At 45.0% G+C, this 25,024-nt stretch overlaps 1 protein-coding gene across 2 annotated transcripts in view; it reads left to right on the forward strand.

Moving 5' to 3' along the window:
• The window catches only part of LOC139233019 (Kv channel-interacting protein 4), a 259,879-nt gene that overhangs the window by 143,711 nt on the left and 91,144 nt on the right, over nt 1–25,024 (forward strand). For both annotated transcript variants that reach the window (XM_070863529.1, XM_070863536.1), the window contains exon 2: nt 19,794–19,918. In XM_070863529.1, coding sequence (XP_070719630.1) covers nt 19,794–19,918 — 125 coding nt within the window. The remainder of the gene's footprint in view (nt 1–19,793; nt 19,919–25,024) is intronic.

A 25,024-nucleotide genomic window follows, 5' to 3' on the forward strand; every position in this document is an offset into this window, starting at 1 on the left:
AAACAGCATTTAATGTCCTGCCAGGGCACTAACCAAGGCGCAAATGAGCCGAAAATCCTGCCAATTTAGTTGGTAAGTATGTATCAAATGAAAACTAAGACTGGTGAACCAGATCCAGACATCCAAATATCAGCTGATAATCAACACAACTGATCCCTTCCTCGTAGACAGGTAGATTGAAGAGTTGGTCCACTGTTGAAACCTGAAGCTGTTATGAAGGTGTGAACATCTCCCACCCCCTCCCCCATGCCCATTATTTTAGTAGAAGTAGGAGAGAGAATAAGTTGATACAATGGATTGGTTAACTCAGTTTGAAGCCAGCCTAGAATGAGTGGATACAAATTTCCTTCCTCTACCCAGCTGTAAAACTCCTATGTACTCCAGTGGCTGTAAAGCATCTTGTAACATCCTGATGTCATGAAAGGCGCTATATAATTTCTATGGTTTCTAAGTGAAATGAATTTGCTGCAGTTCCATGGCTTCGGCCCTCAGCGCAAAACTTATGATAAGATATCCTTAAAGCGACAAGCTCACTTCGCAGTTCATAAATTCATTTTAAAAAAAGAGAAAATCCAAAGTAATTCTCTTTTGAGAGTGGCAATATCTGTGGAACTTTACCTCAGCAAAGTCAATACTTTGAGGAGAAAATTAGAATAAGTGCTTAAAATATTGAACATTAAATCAAATGAAGGTATTAATACAGAAACCACAAAGCTTGGTGCAAATGCTTTCCTGCTGTGTGTCATTTTAAGTGCAAGCTATTCATGAATATTTCAGGAAGAGCCTGCCCAAAAAGCTCCCCAACCTAATGACAGCAGGTCTATAATTTAATTCAAATTACTTTCCAGGGTGCCGCTGATTAAAAAACTGCATAATGCTAGAAAAAAGATGACTGAAAACATCAAAACTTCCTTTTCTCAGTCTGCCATTGTGGTGATATAGGGCTAGACTTTCCCTAAAGCCCCTCACCGCTCAGATTGCCACCGCTAAGGTTCTGCAACTAACGCTGGCGAAAATTTCCATAATAAAGGTAAAAAATACCGCCCGGCAAGAAAATGGATATTGCACCAATATTTTCTCAGTGGTTTCTCGGTGGTTAAAGCTGAAACTCAGGAAAACGGGCAGTTCTTACCGGAATGGACGGTAAGTATTTAAAATTTAGTCTGAGGCTGCGGTTGGGCTCGGGGGGAACTTTTAAAATATTTTTTCACTTAAAACAAAATAAATAGTTATAAAACATTCTTAAGGCAGTTCTTGAGATAATCGCCATTTTAGAATTTTAAAAATAATAACAACACTTTGGGCCCAAGTTTCCACATGATTTGCGCCTGATTTTTAGGAGCAGCTGGTGGAGAACGGACTATCTTAGAAATCGCAATTCTCCACATTTTTTTTTCTGCAGTTCTAGTCAGGTAGAACAGTTCCACTTTGGAACAGAATTTTTTCTTCAAAAGGGGGAGTGTCCGGCCACTGACGCCTGATTTGAAAGTTTCCACAGTGAAAATGTACTCCAAACTAACTTAGAATGGAGCAAGTGAAGATTTTTGTGGAACTGAAAAAACCTGTTCTACACATTAAAAAATCAGGCGCAGGTTACAAATTAGGCGTCCGGAACGAGATGGGGGGGAAGGGTAGTCATTAAATTCTACAATAAATCCTTATTTATACTTATACAAATATTATACAAATAAATCCAACCTGAATAAACATTTATAAGCAAAGAAAAGATTAAATAAACCATCTTCCTACCGTTGTGAAAATGCTTCAGCCAGGGAGAATGCTGCAGCAAGCCTCACAAAACGAGGCAGCCGTTCCCGAACGCGGGAGGGGGGGGGGGGGGGGAAGGAAGCCGTTCCAGACGGCCGGCGGGCGGGAGGGAGAGGACCGACCGACCGACCGACCGAACGCGGGGGGGGAGGAAGCCGTTCCAGACGCCGGGAGGGAGGGAGGGAACCGAACGCCGACCGAACGCGGGAAGGCGGGGGGTGGGAGGAAGCCGTTCCAGATGGCAGGAGGGAGGGAGGGAAGGAGACAGAAGGCTGCACGAAGCCTCAGAAATTGAGGAGCCATTTCCCGACGGCAAAAGGGGGAGGTCGTCGGGAAACGGCTGCCTCAACTTTCTGAGGCTTCCTGCAGCCTTCTCAGTGCTGATGTGCTGATGGCAATGTGCTTTTATTAAAAAATGTTCAAAAACTAAACAGCTACAAAGAACTACAAAAATGGCCGAGTGCCAATGTTTCCTTCACACTGCGCGTGCGCGAACGCTCCAATGCACACGTGCAGCGTTGCCGGCAGGAAAAAAACAAATTTAAACAGTACCCGCCCCCTCCCACTTACAAAATCGGCGCGAGTGTAGGCTCTGCCCCCCTGGGCGCTGCGCCAAACAGGCAAGGAGCTGCAGGGCGCTCCAGAATCACGCGTTTTCTTTCCGGCGCCGTTTTAGGCGCGAAAAACGGGCGCCCAGCTCGGAGGGGCGCCCGTTTTTTATTGTGTGGAAACTTGGGCCCAATAACTTACCTTTTTTTGCAGGGTACTCACCTACCTCCTTGTTTCAGGCAGCTTCTCATGGGCGGTTTCCTCGGCGGTGCGTATGGGCCCCGTTGAGGCTAAACGTGGATCCTGGCGGTTTTCTCGGCGGTGCACGTGGGCGGTTGCTCCGCGGCGGTCTTTTCGAAATGTGGGCGGAAATCTTAAAAAAAATAAGGGGGAAACTTTCGCCGAGGCAGTTTCTCATCAAAAAACAGCTGTACTGCTGGGAACATCGCCGAAAATGAAAGTGAAAGTCTAGGGTCTGAGCTGCAATGGTGAAGATTAAAGGAAGTGCAGGCTTCCCGCATGACGGTTCACTGTTGACAATTAGCCACAACCAAAAAGCATTGACTATTTAAATAAATAAAGATGACATCTTATTCCAGACATATTGATAAAGTAATTCCATTGTAATGAAATGCTAGCTTTTATCGTACAATTTCATGAATAAGTAAAGAGAGTTTTATTTTTTGTAGCAGTGGGTTGCATCAAATTCTATAATGATGAAGTCAATTGCTGAAATGTTGTTAATAATTTATTACAAAATAGGAAGTTTAGTCACTATGTGTAGATAGTGATTAATGGATTAATGGATGGGCCGAGTGGATTTTTAACATAATTGTATGATTTAAAACTGCACTGGAGACCTGGAAGGCAAAAGTACTGTGCGGAGCCTGAATTGCAGTGCTATGATAATGTGAATGCTGTATATGGATTCCTAATGAAGGTGGATCACAAATTGCTTTACAAATTGTTTCTAAACATCTGTGATTCGGGACAACAAGAATGATGAGACCGAAATGTTACATTCCCAGATAACTGACCATATGTAATTTTCTTTTAACAAAACAGAATCTGGGGGAACTTTAACCCCCAAGAACGGGTGGAAGAGGTGCAGGGGTAGTGGGTTTACATTTCAAAAATTGGAAAGCCGACCCCAACCTGCTTCCAAAGTGCCCACTTCTGGTTTAATGGAGGCAGGTTGGGGGGGGGCAGGCGACAACCTACCCTGCAGAGGTGGGTCCATAATTTAAATATTTGAATGAGGCTGCCTGGCTCAAATTTTAACAGGCTTTTAGATGTAACAACTGTGGGCTGGGTTTACCAAGGCTCAGGAAAACTGGCAACTGGAGGGAGGTGAGAATGACTGGAGCCAACAGGTAAGTGCCTTCCTAGCACTGCGTTTGGGTCAGATCTCCTCCCCCAACCTTCATCTCCTCAAACCCATGATCTCCCGTTGGCCTTTCTGATCTCTCCCTCCCTCTCTCCTCTCCTCTCCACTCCACTCCCCGAATGCGGCCTGGTACCACAGGCCTTTCCCACACGGCAACCAGCCTGTCTTTCAATCTAGCAGGCTGCCAGCCGGGAAATGGAAACAAGAAATTTATACGAGGTCATTACATTCAGCAGGACCTCCGGGTTACCATCATTTCTGGATTTCCTGACCACTGCAACCCGACATCCCCGCTCCCTCCCCACTCTCATCTAAATAGCGGGGCTGCTGACTCTACCCGCTTTTCACATATGAATCAAACATTTACTCCTTTGAGACCATTTTCTGTGTCAAACTAAATCTGAGAAAAAAAATCATAATTTCCCACTTTATTCAAACATTAAAAAAAATGTCTGTACAGTTCTCACTTGTTGTGCAATTGTTACTTATAAGAATTAGCATCAGAACGTAATAGAAAATAATTTTTTTTCAGATATATGATAAAATACTAGTATATTCGTGTTTAATGGTTTACGTTCTCTCATGGTCCCAATATTATAGAATAATCAACCTAGCAAGGAGAAACTAAAATAATAAATAAATGAAAATTATATATCCTATATATCAAACAATGTTGACATTTATTTTGAGCACAATATCACAGTTGCCAATAGAATATAGGATAAGAATCGCAGACTGAATTGTCTAGAAACCATTAATATGTTCTCAAATTTCAAAGTTTTTGGTCTCAGTTGTTTACATCAAACACACAAATCTTTTACACAACAAAAACAGAAAATGCTGGAAACACAACAGGCCAGGCAGCATCTGTGGCGAGAGAAACAGTTAACGACCCTTGAAAGGTCTCAGACCTAGAACGTTAACTGTTTCTCTCTCCACAGATGCTGCCTGACCCGCTGAGTGTTTCTCGCATTTTCTGTTTTTGTTTCAGATTCCAGCATCTGCAGTATTTTGATATTTTACATAAATCTTCTAATAGCCCTTAAATTTGCCAGACAAACATATTTATTATGCTTTGCTGTTACTGAATAAAATTTCAAAATTCATGATATTTTATACTATGAAGAATGAGATAAACCCATCTCAGGAGGGGCTTTACAATATGTGTATTGTTTGTCAATGTGCTGCAGTCTAATAGCAGGGCACACACATTAAATCGACCTGCTTTTCCACATGATCTGCTATTTTCTATATTTTCTCGTGTGGTTTCTTACCCCTCCTCCTTCTCCGAGTGTACGTCTAAAATATAAATAAAAGAAAAACATGATTGGAAATAATGAACTACAAAAATTTAGTTCTCCTTTGGTTTTAGAGGATTTGAATGCATCCCACCCTCCAAAACTGTCTCTCAATCTAAAATAGTATCTGCTTGTTGCATGCTTATCACTGCAAACCAGTGGCAATGTGGCACTGCATGAAGCATGCACAAAGTTCTCTTTGAAGCCCAGAGAATTAACAAATGCTGATGATGTATCTTCTAGGTTTCATCTACACTCAGAATGGTACCAAGCGCAGCATAAAAGAGCGTCTCATGAAGCTCTTCCCCTGTTCTGTTGCCAAAAAGCCATCTTCCAATTCGCAAAGCAAGTCTTCTATTTTTTGTTCTTAAACACTACATGATGCTGATTTATGAATGCTTTATTAATTTTGGGTTTTCCCGATGTGTGATGTTTCACTATTAAGCAATAGGAATGAGCACTCATGGTTTTTCAGATTTCAATTTTGGTCAAATTTAGATATTTATAAAACCAAAGACACTATCTCGATCCTGCAAGGATGTGAGTTAACCTAATCTGCCAGACAACACTGATTCATTCACCTATATCCTCACTCTGCCACTCGGGTATTGTAACTTGCACTGTTCCTGACTTCAGGGATTGGAAGCAGATGACATTGAACTGAACACTGTCTTACCCACCCCCAATCAGCCAACCAATACTGGTAATGCCAAATGGCAGTTAGTCTTACAAAACTATCAGAAATTATGGATGTCTTTCTCCACTATCAAACAGTCAGAGACCTGACATCCAACGAGTAGATTGGCATGAAATGTGAACATGTAATTTGCCACTAATCTGCCAGGATTGGACAAGCTCAGTGGACTGCCACAGATTGGACAAACTAGCTACTAACTAGACTTTCACGGATTGGACAAACTCAGTGGACTGCCAGGGACTAGACAAGCTAACTAGACTTCCAGGGATTGGAGAAGCTCATGAGACTGCCAGTGATTGGACAAGCTCACTAGACTACCAGCGGTAGGACAAGCTAACTAGACCTCCAGGGATTGGACACACTCACTGGACTGCCAACAATGGGACAAGTTCACTAGACTGCCAAGGATTGGACAAGTTCACTAGATTGTCAGGGTTTGGACAAGCTCACTGGAATGACAGGCAGAGAGAAAATGTCTTCTGACCGTAGCTTCTCACTAGCCACCTGTCAAATTGGCATAACACTATGGAAGGACACAGGGTGATGAGTTTTAAAGGGACAAGCACAAGCCACCTGGATAGTAGTAAATTCCAGTTCTTACTAACATAACTATAACTCTCTGACCCAGAATGTAAACTGCTCATTTCCCGGCAATATAACTTCATTTGCCTATTATCCAAAGTAATTAGGGTGGATACAGGGGAACCAGTGGATGTGGTGTATTTAGACTTCCAGAAGGCATTTGACAAGGTGCCACATAAAAGGTTACTGCACAAGATAAAAATTCACAAGGTGGAGAGTAATATATTAGCACGAATAGAGAATTGGCTAACTAACAGAAAACAGAGAATCGGGATAAATGGTTCATTCTCTGGTTGGCAACCAGTAATTAGTGGGGTGCCACAGGGATCAGTGCTGGGACCCCAACTATTTACAATCTGTATTAACGACTTGGAAGAAGGGACTGAGTGTAACGTAGCCAAGTTTGGAGGGATGAGTGCCAAGCTGAATATAAAACCCACTGAGATAAATGAGGCCATACCCATGCTATTTTCAAAGTGAATTCATCCAAATTAGAGGTAACTGATTAATCTGTAAAGCAACGTTACCAGGAACAACTAAAGAAAAACATGTACACAGAAAGAGAAAATTTCTCTGTATGAAGAAAACTCCATTTCAATTTTCCCAATCACAACACTCTGGCATTTGAGTTTCCTCGCTTCATTTTGGACATAAGATTTTAATGTATTTAGTGTTTTTTTGGAGAGAAGGAATTGAAGTACACAATTTCTTATCATCTCATATGAGGAAATCATTGACTGATTCTGGATAATGGGGCGCATCCTTGTTTTTGGTCAGTCTGTTGGGAAATATGAATCTGGGTTCTGACAGCCTGTCAGAAGAAATGGATTTGCACCTAATTCCTGACCATCTATTTGGGTAAAGAGATATGCAATATAGGGTAAAAATTTGGTTGTGGCTCATTTTCAGTTGCAAAACCGATGGTGCACACATCTCAACCGGGAGCCCCAGTTTTAACTCAGATGGAAATAGGGCATCCTAGGGCTGAAGCAACAGGTAATCCATCCAGCTGCTCACCTTGACCCCCATACATGAGGTCAGGAAGATTTTACCTCCTTTCAATGCCTCATCAGCGACTCCCATCAGAATCCAGCAGGGATGACATCAGTGCCGGCAGGTGGGAGTGGAAAATGGCGCCAGTTCAGGCCACAAAGGTAATGATCCCCTGCAAGGTATGTGAGAAAAATGGGGTAACAACAAAGTGGGGTGTAAGCCCAGGGCAGGAGAATGCCAAGATATCCTTGTGGGGTCAGGATAGGCACTCCTCTTCCTCCTGGTCTATTAAAACATACTTGGGCCTCCTGTGGCCAGAATTCTACCTTCCACCATTTACAAGACTGTGTGGCTCTTAGTCAGACTGCAGCTAAATAGGCTTCACCATGATGTGACTTCGCCATTTAAATTAAGACCCCACTCCTTTGTGGTGGGCAGTCTTCCCATGCCTGAATTCAGCTAAGTTAAAATGGTGGGGGATAGGAACGCATCCAGAATGTGAACCCCCTGCCATTTTAACCTCATGCTTGCATCATTCCCACCAAGCAGTGGGGTTAGAATAACCCATAGGAGGCCCAAGCTTGCTAAAAATTGGACCTCAGGCCTCGTTTGAATAATGTGGGCGCACTGACAGCACCGGGTAAGCATGCGTTGCGTTGATGCATCACAACGTCTCTCCCCTTCAGTTAATGGGGAGAGCCGCTGCGAATTCTGCAGCCACTACAGTGGCGCCCACTGGGCCACCAGGGAGGGTTTCGGCCGGGCCATGAGACTTGGCACCCAAGTGGGGATGCCAGGCCCGGCCGAACCCGGGGGCATAATTGTCAGGCTGACCTGGCAGTCGGCCGGAAAAAAAAACATGACGGTCACGGCAGTGCGCCCCCCCTTTAAGGGCAGCCGTGTCGCCATTTCACAGAAACTGCACCGACAGCAAAATCTGTTGGGGACACCAGCCTGCAGTAGCACCACTCCGGCGGGGCAATTTCAGGTAAGGGACAATTTTGCGAGGGGGTCCCCGCAAGATGGTAAAGGGTTGGGGCATGCATGCCGTGGTAGGAACACGGGCGAAGCGGTCCCGAATACCACTCCGCTCCTGAGGAAGGGCAATGTACAAATTGGCTGTCCCTCCACGGAGAGTCGGCGGCCATTCCGCGTCGCCCCGTGGTCGCTGCTTTCAGGCGGTCAGAGGCCTTATCGGAGGGGGAAATTTCAGCCCCTTAATATCCAGCTGAAACAATAGGACAGGCATTTAGGGCTCAGCACCTCTGGCAATTCAGCACTCCCTCAGTACTAAACTGTAGTGTCAGCTTAGATTATGCCCTCCAATCCTCGGGTGGGACTTGAAATTATATCAGTGTGACTGAGAGGCAAGAGCATGATCAACTGAGCCAAGCTGACAATTAGATAATAGAGTGGATTTTTTTTTAATTCCTTCCTGGGATGTGGCATCACTGGCAAGGCCAGCAATTATTGCCCATCTCTAATTGCCCTTGAGAAGGTCATCGTGAGCCGCCGCCTTGAACCACTGCCGTCCTCGGATTGTACATTCTATGTGGAAGGAATGAGTTTACAGGGCCAAGTACTTTTTTCATTCTGGGTTTTTTCATATTCCATTTAACTTTTGGGAGAAGGAGGTTGAATTTCAATGTAATTATTTCCACTGTAGAAGAAACAAAACATTGGAAGGCTGTAGAAAGTTTGCAGCAAATATACCTCTGCCATCATATTTTTCCCCACCAAACTTCCATTTGGTTGACCGAAAGTTTTCTCCTCCTGATTAAAAGTTAATTCATATTTCACAGTAACATGATTTAAATGTATCCACTGATAATTGACCTTAAAGGGACTATTGCAGGCTGCTCCAACAAACTAAAGAAACAGCGGTAGCACTGATTTTGCCCTCCCCCTTTAATATAGGAACATAGGAACAGGAGTAGGCCATTGAGCCCCTCAAGCCTGTTCTGCCATTCAATGAGATCATGGCTGATCCGTGAACTAACTCCATACACCCGCCTTTAGCCCATATCCCTTAATATCATTGGTTAACAAAAAGCTATCAATCTCAGATTTTAAATTAACAATTGACCTCGCATCAATTGCCATTTGCGGAAGAGAGTTTCAAACTTCTACCACGCTTTGTGTGGAAAAATGTTTCCTAATTTCACTTCTAAAAGTCTGGTTCTAATTTTTAGCTTATGCCCCCTGTTCCGAGAATCCCCAACCAGCGGAAATAGTTTCTCTCTATCTACCCTATCTGTTTCCCTTAATACCTTGAAAACTTCAATCAGATCACCTTAACCTTCCAAATTATGCAACCCTAATTTGAGTAATCTTTCCTCGTAACTTAACCCTTAAAGTCCGGTATCATTCTGATAGACTTACGTCGCACTCCTTCCAGGGCCAATATATCCTTCCTCAGGTGTGGTGCCCAGAAAAGCTCACAGTACTCCAGGTGTGGTCTAACCAGGGCTTTATATAGCTGCAGCATAACTTCTACCCCCTTGTATTCTAGTCCTCTAGATATAAAGGACAGCATTCCATTAAACTTTTAAATTATTTTCTGTACCTGTTCGTGACATTTAAATGATCTATGTACCTAAACCTCCAAGTCCCTTTGGACATCCACTGCTTTTAGATTTTCACCATTTAGAAAGTACCCAGGGATTGGGGGTACTTTCCCTGAGAGAAAGTCGAGCACAATGTCAGGCACTCCACTTCCTCTCAAGTATTGACCAGGGCGGTAAGTGCACGCAATTTCCAGTGCTACGCAGCCTCTCTGTGTAGCACTAGCGAGAGCATAGGGCCCTCCCCTTTAATTAAAGGGGAGGGCACTCTGTGAGCTCTGCAGTGGGGTGAGGGGCCTTCACTACGTCACCAGGGATGCGGGAAGCCGTGCCCACAGCCTGGTACAGAAGCGGAGATCCGGGCTGCACCATCGTGGCACGGACCCCGCGAAATATAAGTTGGCCATGCAAAAAAACTGGCACTGAGCACCTCCTCCTTACTTTCCCCCCCATAAGCCAAGTGCGAGCTTGGCGTTGACATCGCCCGCAGCAGCCTCACGAGGCGTTGCCCAATTTCCGTTGTCGGGCGAAAACAAGTCATCATCATCGCCGGTGAAGTGGCCCGGGGCACTACTGGCGGGAGCGTGACGCTGCCCATATTGTGCCTCCGCTAACTTCCACGCAATTTAGCAGGAGCCGGTAGTGCCCACCCCTCCCCCCGGGCAAAAAATCGTTTGCGACCTGTTAGTGCCCCCACACTAACGGGAGGCGCAAATGATGTGAATTCCTCCCCCATTAAGTGTAAACGGTTAGCTAGGGAAAAGGTTGGGCCTATTAACGACCGAAAAGGAAATCTTCATGTAGTTCCAAAGGATATGACAAAAATGTTAAATGAGTACTTTGCATTTGTCTTCACAAAGGAAGCGGATGATGTGAAGGTTATACTAAAAGAGGAGGGGGAAGTTATGGACAGGATAGTCATAGATAGAGAAGATGCACTAAAAAGATTAGGATTACTGAAAGTTGGTAAGTCACCTGGTCCAGATGGAATGCATCCTATGTTGTTTTAAGAAGCAAAGGTAGAAATAGCAGAGGCATTGGTCACAATTGTTCAATTCTCATTGGATACAGAAGTACTGCCGGAGGACTGGAGGGCTGCTAATGTTATACCACTATTCAAAAAAGGGGAGAGAGTTAAATCAGGAAACTACAGGCCAGTCAGTCCAACATCAGTGGTGGGGATGTTATTGGAAACGATTATCAGGGACAAAATAAACTTTCATTTGGAAAACCATGGGTTAATCAAGGAGAGCCAGCATGGATTTGTTAAATGCAAATCATGTCTAACTTAATTGAATTCTTTGATGAGTTAACAGAGAAGGTTGATCAGGGTAGTGTACTAGATGTATATATGCACCTTTGGAAAGCATTCGACAAAGTGTTACAAAGGCTTAGTAAGAAGATAGAAGCCCATGGAATTAAGGGTAAAGTGGTGGTATGGATCACTGATAGGAAGCAAAGAGTGGTGGTGGTGGCTGTTTTTTAGACTAGGAGGTGGTTTGCAGTGGTGTTCCCCAAAGGTCATTGAATATATTTAAGGTGGAGATAGTCAGATTTTTGAGCGATAAGGGAGTGAAGGGTTATGGGGAGTGGGCCGGGAAGTGGAGCTGAGCCCAAGATCAGATCAGCCATGATCTTATTAAATGGTGGATCAGGCTCGAGGGGCCAAATGACTTACTCGTACTCCTATTTCTTATGTTCTTATGTTAATTCCATTACTGTTTTCAATTTTTGTGATGACCGAGACTCAAGTGTAGGGAGCAGCATTATAAAGTTTACAAATGATTAAAAAACTTGGTAAATTAATAGGTCATGATGAGGATAGTTATAGGCTTCAACATGACTTAGACAGGATTGTGAAATGGGCAGAAACATCGCAGATGGAGCTCATTGCAGACAGTGTGAAGTGATGCACTTTGGGAGGACAAATACGGAAAGACAGTATACTACAAATGGCACGATTTTGAAAAATATAAATGAGCAGAGAGACCTCAGCGTCCATATACACACGTCCTTAAAGGTGGCAAGAAAAATTGATAAAAAAAACATTTGGGTTACTTGAGCAAAGAGATCATGGTAGAACTTTATCAATCACTGGTTGGATTATTGTGGATAATTCTGGGCACAACACTTCAGGAAAGATGTAAAGGCATAAGAAAGGGTACAGAGATGGTTTACCAGGATGTTACCAGGGATGAGGGACTTCAGTTATGAGGAGAGGTTGGAAAAGTTAGGACTGTTCTCCTTGGAACAGGGAAGGACAAGAGGAGACCGAATAGAGGTTTTCAAGATGATGAGAGGTTTTGATAGAGTAGATGGAAAAAAATTAGCCCCTCTGGCAAGTGGGCCAATAACTAGAGGTCATAGATTTAAAATCATTGGCAAAAGATCTAGAGGGGAGATGAGGAGAAATGTTTTCATTCGGAGAGTTGTTGGGATCTGGAGTGCTTTACTTGAAAAGATGGTGGAAGCTGAAGTTATAAATAATTATAAAAGGGAGTTAGACAGGTAAACATAGAAACATAGAAAATAGGTGCAGGAGTAGGCCATTCAGCTCTTCGAGCCTGCATCACCATTCAATATGATCATGGCTGATCATGCAACTTCAGTACCCCATTCCTGCTTTCTCTCCATACCTCTTGATCCCTTTAGCCGAAAGGGCCACATCTAGGAGGTTGAGGTACTGGAGGATGAGGAACTTCCAGGGTTACGGACAAAAAGCAGAGATGTGGGACTAAGCACGACTGCCCTTTCAGGAATGATGGAGCAAATGGCCTCCTTCTGTGCTGTAAGTTTCTATGATTCTATATAGGCAGCCTCCCACAAAATTGGACCCCATTTTGCACTTGAAAAACAGGCACAACGAGGTCTAATTTTTCTCCCATTAATGTAGGCTAGAGACGATGCATATTGAATTTATGATAAATCAGGAATATGAAAACTGAAACGGAGGAGGTGTGAGTAGTGGAGGTCTCCTTCAGATGTGAAATAAGTCCCATATTCAGTAATTCACCAACAATCATTCTGGTTACACTGCAAAATCTGTGTTTTTTTGGTGGGGTGAAATTAAATAAATATTTAGTTTTGTTGCATATTTTATGGTCTTTGCTGAACTATTGTAAAAAAAAAAGGCAAGAATGGATCACCAGAGGACAAGAAGGATTTTTACCGGCATACTGAAATGAGTGCCCACTCTTTCTAAATTACAATATCTTAAAATAAAAGATTCGTGAGTGCTCATTCAGTGTGGCTGTGATAATAGAGATAAAATGCATCAGGGAACAAAGATAAGAATGCAGTTGTAATTGAGAGATGGCCAGTAATTGTGTTAGTTTGAGTAAAAGAAGATAACATCTTATTGTATAGCAATGGAACTACAGAGATCACCTGTTCATAAAAATTGGCAGCCTAAGTGACTGATTAGCTGCCCTGTCGGACCCTTCTGCCTCCAGTCCTCCCATCCATCTTTCCAATTGCTGCACCAGGCCAGGTGGTGGTGACAACGTGAGCAGTCTCACTAATCCCCCAAACCCTCCATGTTGTCACTCCATACACCAGTCACTATGCTATTGCCCTCAGGTTCTCCTCAAGCCATGTCCTTCAGAATCATAGCTCCTGCCCAGGAGAAGCCAGAATTCCATTCCCAACATAAAATTGGGAAATATCAAATAATGAACCTAACCACATGACAACAAAAGTTCATTCATGGTTCCGGCGGCAGTCGGGAGCAGCGTCGAGGAGGTGCGTGGAGCGGCCTATAAAAGGCACAGCAGGGAGTCCGGGGCCCAGCGTCGGCGGCAGTCGGGAGCAGCGTCGAGGAGGTGCGTGGAGCGGCCTATAAAAGGCACAGCAGGGAGTCCGGGGCCCAGCGTCGGCGGCAGTCGGGAGCAGCATCGAGGAGGTGCGTGGAGCGGCCTATAAAAGGCGTGACTTGTGCAGCTACAGGGAGAAGGTAAAAAAGAAGTAGAAAGAAATCAAAAGGTGACGTCACAGCCAAGAGGGTAAGTGATTGGCTGGTGATTGGTGAGTAGTTTTTCTTTTTTCTCTTCTATATCAGTGAGTAACTTTTAACATTGTTGTTGCCAATTTAAGTGTATATAAGGGTTAAGTCATGGCAGGAGAGCTCGGTCGGGTGTTATGCTCCTCCTGTACCATGTGGGAACTAAGGGACACTTCCAGTGTCCCTGACGATTACGTGTGCGGGAAGTGTATCCGCCTCCAGCTCCTGACAGACCGCGTTGCGGAGTTGGAGCTGAGGGTGGATTCACTCTGGAGCATCCACGATGCTGAGAATGACGTGAGTATCACGTGTAGCGAGTTGGTCGTACCACAGGGAAAGGGTCCACAGCCAGATAGGGAATGGAAGACCAACAGGAAGAGCAGTGCAAGGAAGGTAGTGCAGGAGTCCCCTGTGGTCATCCCCCTGCAAAACAGATACACTGCTTTGGGTACTGTTGAGGGGGATGACTCATCAGGGGAGGGCAGCAGCAGCCAAGTTCATGGCGGCTCTGCTGCACAGGAGGGCAGGAAAAAGAGTGGGAGAGCAATAGTGATTGGGGATTCAATGGTGAGGGGAATAGATAGGCGTTTCTGCGGCCGCAACCGAGACTCCAGGATGGTATGTTGCCTCCCTGGTGCAAGGGTCAAGGATGTCTCGGAGCGGGTGCAGGACATTCTAAAAAGGGAGGGAGAACAGCCAGTTGTCGTGGTGCACATTGGTACCAACGACATAGGTAAAAAGAGGGATGAGGTCCTACGAAACGAATTTAAGGAGCTAGGAGCTAAATTAAAAAGTAGGAGCTCAAAAGTAGTAATCTCGGGATTGCTACCAGTGCCACGTGATAGTCAGAGTAGGAATTGCAGGATAGCGCAGATGAATACGTGGCTTGAGCAGTGGTGCAACAGGGAGGGATTCAAATTCCTGGGGCATTGGAACCGGTTCTGGGGGAGGTGGGACCAGTACAAACCGGACGGTCTGCACCTGGGCAGGACCGGAACCAATGTCCTAGGGGGAGTGTTTGCTAGTGCTGTTGGGGAGGATTTAAACTGATATGGCAGGGGGATGGGAACCAATGCAGGGAGACAGAGGGAAACAAAAAGGAGGCAAAAGCAAAAGACAGAAAGGAGATGAGGAAAAGTGGAGGGCAGAGAAACCGAAGGCAAAGAACAAAAAGGGCCACTGTACAGCAAAATTCTAAAAGGACAAAGGGTGTTAAAAGAACAAGCCTGAAGGCTTTGTGTCTTAATGCAAGGAGTATCCGCAATAAAGTGGATGAATTAACTGTGCAAATAGATGTTAACAAATATGATGTGATTGGGATTACGGAGACGTGGCTCCAGGATGATCAGGGCTGGGAACTCAACATCCAGGGGTATTCAACATTCAGGAAAGATAGAATAAAAGGAAAAGGAGGTGGGGTAGCATTGCTGGTTAAGGAGCAAATTAAGGCAATAGTTCGGAAGGACATTAGCTTGGATGATGTGGAATCTATATGGGTAGAGCTGCAGAATACCAAAGGACAAAAAACGTTAGTGGGAGTTGTGTACAGACCTCCAAACAGTAGTAGTGATGTTGGGGAGGGCATCAAACAGGAAATTAGGGGTGCGTGCAATAAAGGTGCAGCAGTTATAATGGGTGACTTTAATATGCACGTAGATTGGGTTAACCAAACTGGAAGCAATACGGTAGAGGAGGATTTCCTGGAGTGCATAAGGGATGGTTTTTTAGACCAATATGTCGAGGAACCAACTAGGGGGGAGGCCATCTTAGACTGGGTGTTGTGTAATGAGAGAGGATTAATTAGCAATCTCGTTGTGCGAGGCCCCTTGGGGAAGAGTGACCATAATATGGTGGAATTCTGCATTAGGATGGAGAATGAAACAGTTAATTCAGAGACCATGGTCCAGAACTTAAAGAAGGGTAACTTTGAAGGTATGAGGCGTGAATTGGCTAGGATAGATTGGCGAATGATACTGAAGGGGTTGACTGTGGATGGGCAATGGCAGACATTTAGAGACCGCATGGATGAACTACAACAATTGTACATTCCTGTCTGTCGTAAAAATAAAAAAGGGAAGGTGGCTCAACCGTGGCTATCAAGGGAAATCAGGGATAGCATTAAAGCCAAGGAAGTGGCATACAAATTGGCCAGAAATAGCAGAGAACCCGGGGACTGGGAGAAATTTAGAACTCAGCAGAGGAGGACAAAGGGTTTGATTAGGGCAGGGAAAATGGAGTACGAGAAGAAGCTTGCAGGGAACATTAAGACGGATTGCAAAAGTTTCTATAGATATGTAAAGAGAAAAAGGTTAGTAAAGACAAACATAGGTCCCCTGCAGTCAGAATCAGGGGAAGTCATAACTGGGAACAAAGAAATGGCGGAGCAATTGAACAAGTACTTTGGTTCGGTATTCACTGAGGAGGACACAAACAACCTTCCGGATATAAAAGGGGTCGGAGGGTCTAGTAAGGAGGAGGAACTGAGGGAAATCCTTATTAGTCGGGAAATTGTGTTGGGGAAATTGATGGGATTGAAGGCCGATAAATCCCCAGGGTCTGATGGACTGCATCCCAGAGTACTTAAGGAGGTGGCCTTGGAAATAGTGGATGCATTGACAGTCATTTTCCAACATTCCATTGACTCTGGATCAGTTCCTATGGAGTGGAGGGTAGCCAATGTAACCCCACTTTTTAAAAAAGGAGGGAGAGAGAAAACAGGGAATTACAGACCGGTCAGCCTGACATCGGTAGTGGGTAAAATGATGGAATCAATTATTAAGGATGTCATCGCAGTGCATTTGGAAAGAGGTAATATGATAGGTCCAAGTCAGCATGGATTTGTGAAAGGGAAATGATGCTTGACAAATCTTCTGGAATTTTTTGAGGATGTTTCCAGTAGAGTGGACAAGGGAGAACCAGTTGATGTGGTATATTTGGACTTTCAGAAGGCTTTCGACAAGGTCCCACACAAGAGATTAATGTGCAAAGTTAAAGCACATGGGATTGGGGGTAGTGTGCTGACATGGATTGAGAACTGGTTGTCAGACAGGAAGCAAAGAGTAGGAGTAAATGGGGACTTTTCAGAATGGCAGGCAGTGACTAGTGGGGTACCGCAAGGTTCTGTGCTGGGGCCCCAGCTGTTTACACTGTACATTAATGATTTAGACGAGGGGATTAAATGTAGTATCTCCAAATTTGCGGATGACACTAAGTTGGGTGGCAGTGTGAGCTGCGAGGAGGATGCTGTGAGGCTGCAGAGCGACTTGGATAGGTTAGGTGAGTGGGCAAATGCATGGCAGATGAAGTATAATGTGGATAAATGTGAGGTTATCCACTTTGGTGGTAAAAACAGAGAGACAGACTATTATCTGAATGGTGACAGATTAGGAAAAGGGCAGGTGCAAAGAGACCTGGGTGTCATGGTACATCAGTCATTGAAGGTTGGCATGCAGGTACAGCAGGCGGTTAAGAAAGCAAATGGCATGTTGGCCTTCATAGCGAGGGGATTTGAGTACAAGGGCAGGGAGGTGTTGCTACAATTGTACAGGGCCTTGGTGAGGCCACACCTGGAGTATTGTGTACAGTTTTCGTCTCCTAACCTGAGGAAGGACATTCTTGCTATTGAGGGAGTGCAGCGAAGGTTCACCAGACTGATTCCCGGGATGGCGGGACTGACCTATCAAGAAAGACTGGATCAACTGGGATTGTATTCACTGGAGTTCAGAAGAATGAGAGGGGACCTCATAGAAACGTTTAAAATTCTGACGGGGTTAGACAAGTTAGATGCAGGAAGAATGTTCCCAATGTTGGGGAAGTCCAGAACCAGGGGACACAGTCTAAGGATAAGGGGGAAGCCATTTAGGACCGAGATGAGGAGGAATTTCTTCACCCAGAGAGTGGTGAACCTGTGGAATTCTCTACCACAGAAAGTTGTTGAGGCCAATTCACTAAATATATTCAAAAAGGAGTTAGATGAAGTCCTTACTACTAGGGGAATCAAGGGGTATGGTGAGAAAGCAGGAATGGGGTACTGAAGTTGCATGTTCAGCCATGAACTCATTGAATGGTGGTGCAGGCTAGAAGGGCCGAATGGCCTACTCCTGCACCTATTTTCTATGTTTCTATGTTTCTATCTATGGTTACATGCTTTTCAAAACATGGTTTCTGTTAATTCCATTTATTCTTTATAAAGTATCCAGCTACCTATTTATAGCTTTGATCTCTTGTACAGTACTTAATAATTTTCACAGTGGGTTTTAAAGACAATAATGTAGCCCACGATTCGCTTCTTTAGAACACTCTCAAAAACAATTGTGTCCACCAGGGTACAAGAATAACAAAGCTGAGGAATGGTTCTGCTTTGTATTTTTATTACATTTATTCTCGGGATGTGGAGGTCACTAGGCATTTATTGCACATCCATAGTTGCCCTGGAGAGGGCGGTGGTGAGCCTTCCTCTTGAACCGTTGCAGTCTGTGTGATGTTGGTGTTCCCACAATGCTGTTAGGGAGAGACTTCCAGGATTTTGACCCAGCGATGATGGAGGAATGGCTTTATATGTCCAGGTCAGGATGGGGTGTGACTTGGATAGGGACTTGGAGGTGATGGCTAGCCCAAGCCCTCACAGGTCAGGTGAAGCACAGCCAGATGCTAAAATGTGTCCGTACGAAAGAAAGAACTTGCATTTATATAGCGCCTTTCATAACTTTCGGACATTTCAAAGCGCTTCACAAAAAATGAATTACTTTATGAAATCTAGTCACTTGTAATGTAGGGAAACATGACAGCCAAGGTTCGACAAACAGCAATGAGATAAATGACCAATTAAACTGTTTGAGCGGCATTGGTTGAGGGATAAATTTTGGCCAGGACCAACTTAGCGGAGCACCCTGACTGCACCTGTTACCCGTGTGACATTTCCATGACCATTTGTCACACTAATCATTCTTGTAGGTTCCCCTAAATCAGATAATGTACCGTGTTTAGATTGCCCACATTCATTTCACATTGAACCTTGGCACAAAGAAATATACATCTCATCTGGGCTGGGGTTCAGAGGGTTGAAGGAAATTTCGGGGCAGAGTTTACTGTTCTTTCACCTGAGCACATTGGATCACTGAGATGTAAAGGAAAATTGGTTAGAGAAGTTTGCACACCAGTAGGGGAGCCTGTCCGATTTTAATGGATGTAAAATTGGGTCGGCTCCTTACTGGTGTATGAACCTGCCATATCGACATGCAAAAACTTTCCACAATTTTCCTCTATGCACAATTCCTGAGTGATTCAATATACCCTGGTGCAGGAACAGAAAAATCTGTCACATTGAGGATCTTGAGAAGGGTTTGAGGAAAGCTCTCATCATTCAGAAATGTGAAACTCTTGCAAATACAGGGATACCAATAATAATAAAGTCCTTTATGGCTAATTTTTACATAACACGCTTTTGATGAGGTGGTGGCTCCAGACAAGACTGCTTATCCTTTCAGCGGTTTTTAAAAAACTTGTTCTCAGGATGTGGGTTGCGATGGTAAAACTACATTTATTGCCCACTCCTACCTGCCCTGAGGAGGTAATGGTGGGTCTCTATGAAATTGGCCATCCTTGTGGTGAAGGTACTTCACAATGGTGTTAGGTTGAAAATTCCAGAATACTGACTCAGTGAGAGTGAAGGAACAACAATGTATGTCCAAGTCAGGTTGGTTTGTGACTTGGAGGTGATGGTGATCCCATGCTATTGTCCTTTTCAGAGGTAGCGGTCACAGGGGAGGGAAGCATTGATCAAGAAAATTGTTCTATCCAGGACCATATTGAGCTTCTTGAGTGTAGTTATCTATAATGGATATCCATTGCTTAAGCATAATCAAACCGAGGCAAGCCATATTTTGTAGCAAAGATGATTCTGGCCATTTCAAAAATTCAACACTTCTGTCAAATAATATGTTTTTTTTGCTTCCAGACAGTGTTGAAGATGAGTTGGAAATGGCTACTGTCTGCCATCGTCCTGAGGGGCTGGAGCAGCTTGAGGCACAAACTAAATTCACAAAAAAAGAGCTTCAGATCCTGTATAGAGGTTTTAAAAATGTAAGTATATAAAGTTACTGGAATTCAGATTTTAGAATAACATTTAAAGCTAATTCCCTTAAGATTTTGGATTATAAAGTTTTGAGTTTTGAATGCAAAATGTTCTCCTGCAAGGTTGAATGATTTAGGAGGTTCCTTTGGTCCTTGCAGTAAGAATTAACTTGGCCTCAGACAATGGGAGCTCCATGGCAAAAGTGCTGCTTTTGTCGCTGATCTTATTTTCATGCTATTGCCATTTATGTTTCTGCAGTAGTTGTATTTTCAGCATATTCAGCAATATTAAATGACTTATGGGACTGAAATAAGCCAGGGCCAGGAATATTCTTGGCACTGCTCCCCCTCTGCGGCTGCTACTTTGCTGGAGGTGTGGTGGAAACCCTGTTTAGTTACGGCGGCAGAGTGGGAGCAGCTCCAAGTAAATTCTGGACTCAGGGTTTCTGCTCCTGACAGTTATCCAGTGACTTCTGCTAAAAAGTGTATATCTCTGGATGTCGGAGTGGGCATGGTTGGGATGCCTGCCGTGGTTCAATAGTCTGTAGTAATTCACTAACTGGGTTCATACATGAAAAATTGTACGCCTTTGGATTAATTCAGAAAAATCCAAATTTGACTCAGTTTATTGACTACAACTACAATTGTTAGACAGATTTGCTTTTCATTTTTTTTTTTGCATAAGCAAATATTTATTACATATGCATTTGTTTTGGGCAGTCCAGTGTGATGTGGAGTTTGCATAGGGTCTTAATTTGATCCTTATCTAAAGCTCTTTAATCCTTTCTCCTACTCTAAGACTGTGCAGTCTACAGATCGAAATGCTGGATATTCTTACCAGTGCTCCCTAATAAAAGTGACATTTCTTTATGACAAAGAATTTGTAAGAGTTACTACCATTTGCACTTGAATATGAAGTAGATATTTCAATCTATGGAAGGCTGTTTCCCTGTTGGCCAACGAGAACTTATGATTCAAATCTTGGATTGGTTTTGTACTCAAATTTCTGATTTTCCAAAGGTCAATCTGAACTCAAATAGCAACTTTATGTGAACAAGTATCCATTGCATGGCAGCATACATGTCAATCTAGAAAAGTAGCAAAAACTGATCAATTCAAAATTAGCCCTGAATTTAGACCTTATGAGATATAAAGATATGGGCCGAGAAATTCGGGGGTTTAGCACCGCCATTACCGCCCGATTTGCGGGAAAAAGGTGGCCGTTGCATTTCTGCCCACTGTCGGCGGGTTCCACGGCTGTTGGCAGCACTGTTGATGTCCGCACTCGCGAAAATTATAGAGGTGATGTAGATCGTGACGTCAGTGAGTGTGCAATGCTCACTTGATGCCCGATCTGCCATTTTTAACTTGGCTGTTCCACTTACTGACATGTCTTAATTGCAACCAGCTGAGCAAGCTATGAGAAGCAGGAAGGAGGCTCCAGCAGCGTTACTTAAAGGGATCATCAGCAACAACTTGCAGCTGACATGTTTCTACAGTTTGAATGTCAGTATGGAACTTTCTGAACACCAGTAGCTTTATAAACTTATTTCAAGGTCCGAAGGTAACAGGGAGTGTGGGACAAGTAGAGAATGCCTTCACAACACTTGCTCACAGTCATGGCAGTCCCCCTCATGCTTGAGTATCTATGGGGGAGGGAGCGGAGGCAGCGAAGAAGAAAAGATGCACGTAGAGGGAAGAAGAGGAGGGCAAGGATAGTTCTCATCAGGCGCTTTTCAGAGAGCACTATTCTTATATCCACTTAAGAGAGGAGCAGTGTATTAGGAGATCCTGCTTCACCAAGGAGGTGGTCACAGAACTCTGCCACCTCTTGCAACCAGACCTGCAGCCTCAGACCACGTCAACCATGGCTCTCCCAATGGCAGTCAAAATCATCATGGCCCTCAACTTCTTTGCCAGCGATCCTTCAAGTCTGCAGCAGGAGACATAGCTAGCATTTCACAGTTTGCGGTCCATCGCTGCATTCAGGAGATCACTGAGGCTCTCTACACCAGGAAAAGGGATTATATATTCTTCGCTCTGAGCAGAAAGAAGCAGGACGAGCGTGCATGTGGCTTTGCCAGGATATCGGGCTTCCCCATGGTGCAGGGTGCCATCGACTGCACCCACGTGGTTTTGCGGGTGCCACATAACAATTCTGTGGTCTTCCACAACAGCAAAGGCTACCACTCACTTAATGAACAGTTGGTTTGCGACCATGCCCAGCGCTTTCTGATGGTCAATGCTCACTATCCTGGCAGATGTCATCCAGCGTCATTCTGGTGTGCTAGTAATCTTCCAGCCACTACGCCAATCCTAAGGGTGGGTGCTCGGAGACAAGGGCCATGCACTCTGCACCTGGCTCATGACTCCCCTCCGCAACCCCACCACTCGTGGCCAGCACTCATATAATGAGAACCATGCTGCCACCAGGAACATTGATGAGCAATCCGTCGGACCGTTGAAGCAACGGCTCCGCTGCCTTGACTGCTCGGGAGGGACCCTTTAGTACTTGGCTGAGCGGGTGTCCCATTCCATGGTGGTCTGCTGCATGCTTCACAATTTGGCCATCATGAGGGCGGATTCCTTGTCAGCAGGGATTGTGGGACCACCTCAGGAAGAGAAAGAGGGAGACAAGGAGGAGTAAGAGGAAGAAGAGGAAGAAGGAGAAGGAGAGGGAGATGAGGAGGAAATGAAGAGGCAGGCAGCGAAGCCCTTCAGCACGGGTTGTCCATGAACACCTCCTCAGACTCCAATTCCAGTGAATGAAACCCCAGATCCCCGTTGCTCACACCATCCCCATCATACCATCCCTCTTTCATGGAATATCACAGCGTCTTCCTGGGCACAAAGCTGAAATGAGAGCCACCACAAAACAAGGCTTCCAAACAGAGCTGATATATTTATCAACAATCTATTTACACATACAATATCAACTAATCACCCTTGTGCAATCCCCTAGTGTCTCTCGTTCAGATGCCCTTTCCTGCTCTAGTGTTTCTACGATGTGCTCCCCAGTGGCTGCAGCATGGCTGGTGGAAGGCTGCTGAGTTTCCATGGGGGAGACTTCAGATGGTCTTGCAGGATGACCTCGAGCAGCTCTAGACATAGAAGGTAGATTGCATCACCTCGGCCTGATGGGGGGAGGGAGGGGGGGCGGTGCGGGGCGGGCAGCAGCCTGGGCTGGCTGGCTGACAGACAGCAGCAAGAGCAATGGCAGAGTGGCATTGTTGAGAATAGGATTGCTGTCATCCTGGGAGAGGACAGCAGAGTCCTGCTCCACAGACCCACTGCCACTCCCACGGGGCAGCGTCTCAGCATTACTAGCAAGCTGTTGGAGGATAGATGCTGTCCTGCTGCGACACCCTGCAAACCATGTTCAACAATAGTAAACCCAGCCATGATGGAAGCACTCTGAGCTTGGGTGGCAGCAGGCTGGGACTGCATGACAACAGACTGCACTTCCGCTGCAACTCTAAGACGTTGGGTTGCTTCCACCTTTGCTGCAATGGCAGCCGTGGCATCGCCCATCGTCCATCATCGCAACATCACGTCTGGGTCGTCATGGTCTCTCCTGGAGTTTTCCATCATTTCCAGCCTGGAAATCATGGGCTCCAATACCTGGCCAATGTTGAAAGCGGACACCTCCATGCTCCTTAACATTGCCAAGAGGCTCTCAAGCAGTCTTGGCATTGCACCTAGCAATTCGGTGTGCATGCCCATCACCCTTCTTCTGAAGTCCACCCCATCAAGGTCTTCACCTGAGTCGTGCAGCAGAACTCGCGCGCGAACTTGCCCTCCAGGGAGCTGGCCCCTGAGCTACCCTTTCTCCCCTAACCTTTCTACAGCCCACTCGTGACCGGTGCCTCACCTTGTGCAGATCCCACATCTACACTATCCTCTAAATTATGCGCAGTGCCAGTTTCTGAGCTAGTGTCTGCGAGTGATAGATGCAGTGATGCTGTGACTTCTTTTTTCCCCCCCACCCCCCTCACTTTCCTCCAGCACCTCGGGGACAGGCTGAGCTGCTGCTTATGCTTGGTTATCTGAAAGCAGAATGGCGTAAGACTCAGTTTATGGTGAGGGGAGGGGGGTGAGGGAAAGCAAGTACCCATATACCCATGTATACAGCAGCTTGTAAGTGAGACAAGATTGTGGGCTGAGTGGGAAGTGGGATGCGAGAAGAAAGATTAGGAATGAGGACACCATTGTTGTCCCCAAGGGCTTCAACTTCGCCCGTTGCCACGGTCTTGGTGACTTCTCTTCCAATGATGTCAAGTACTCACTCCTCCAAATGGAATGACAATGAGGTGCTGTTGCATCAATGCACCTCCCCTTTAAGTACTGGATCAAGCCTAGGCCAAACATGATTTGAATTAGATTGCACCCGATATTGGCCCACCTGTTCAGTGGTAAGCCAATGAGCAACGGTTTTAGTGCTGAGGTCAGCACTATAATCATTTTAATGTGGATGGAGCACGAATTTTGCTTGCTACCTAGACCAGTTTGACCCGGTGCAGCGAAATAACACTGGGTCATGACACTGCCCATTTTTGGGCCATATTCAATTTCTCGGCCGTGGAGTCAGACTGAAAGGGCTGTTATTACATAAACTGTAGGTAATGTGGTGACCAGAACTGCACGCAGTACTCAAGCTGTGGCCTAACTGATGTTGTATACAGTTCTAGCATAACTTGGCAGATGGAGTATAATGTTGGAAAGTGTGAGGTCATGCACTTTGGCAGAACAAATCAAAGTGCAAGTTATTATTTAAATGGCGGCACCTGGGGGCACTTGTGCATGAAACACAAAAGGATAGTATGCTTGTACAGCAAGTGATCAGGAAGGCCAATTATATTTTGATCTTTATTGCAAAGGGGATGGAGTATAAAAGCAGGGAAGTCTTGCTACAGCTATACAAGGTATTGGTGAGGCCACACCTGGAATACTGCATGCAGTTTTGGTTTCCATATTTACGAAAGGATATACTTGCTTTGGAGGCAGTTCAGAGAAGGTTCACTAGGTTGATTCCGGGGATGAGGGAGTTGACTTATGAGGAAAGGTTGAGTAGGTTGGGCCTCTACTCAGTGGAGTTCAGAAGTTGAGAGGTGATCT

The sequence above is a fragment of the Pristiophorus japonicus genome, chromosome 2, assembly GCF_044704955.1.
Source record: "Pristiophorus japonicus isolate sPriJap1 chromosome 2, sPriJap1.hap1, whole genome shotgun sequence".
Lineage (NCBI taxonomy): Eukaryota > Metazoa > Chordata > Chondrichthyes > Pristiophoridae > Pristiophorus > Pristiophorus japonicus.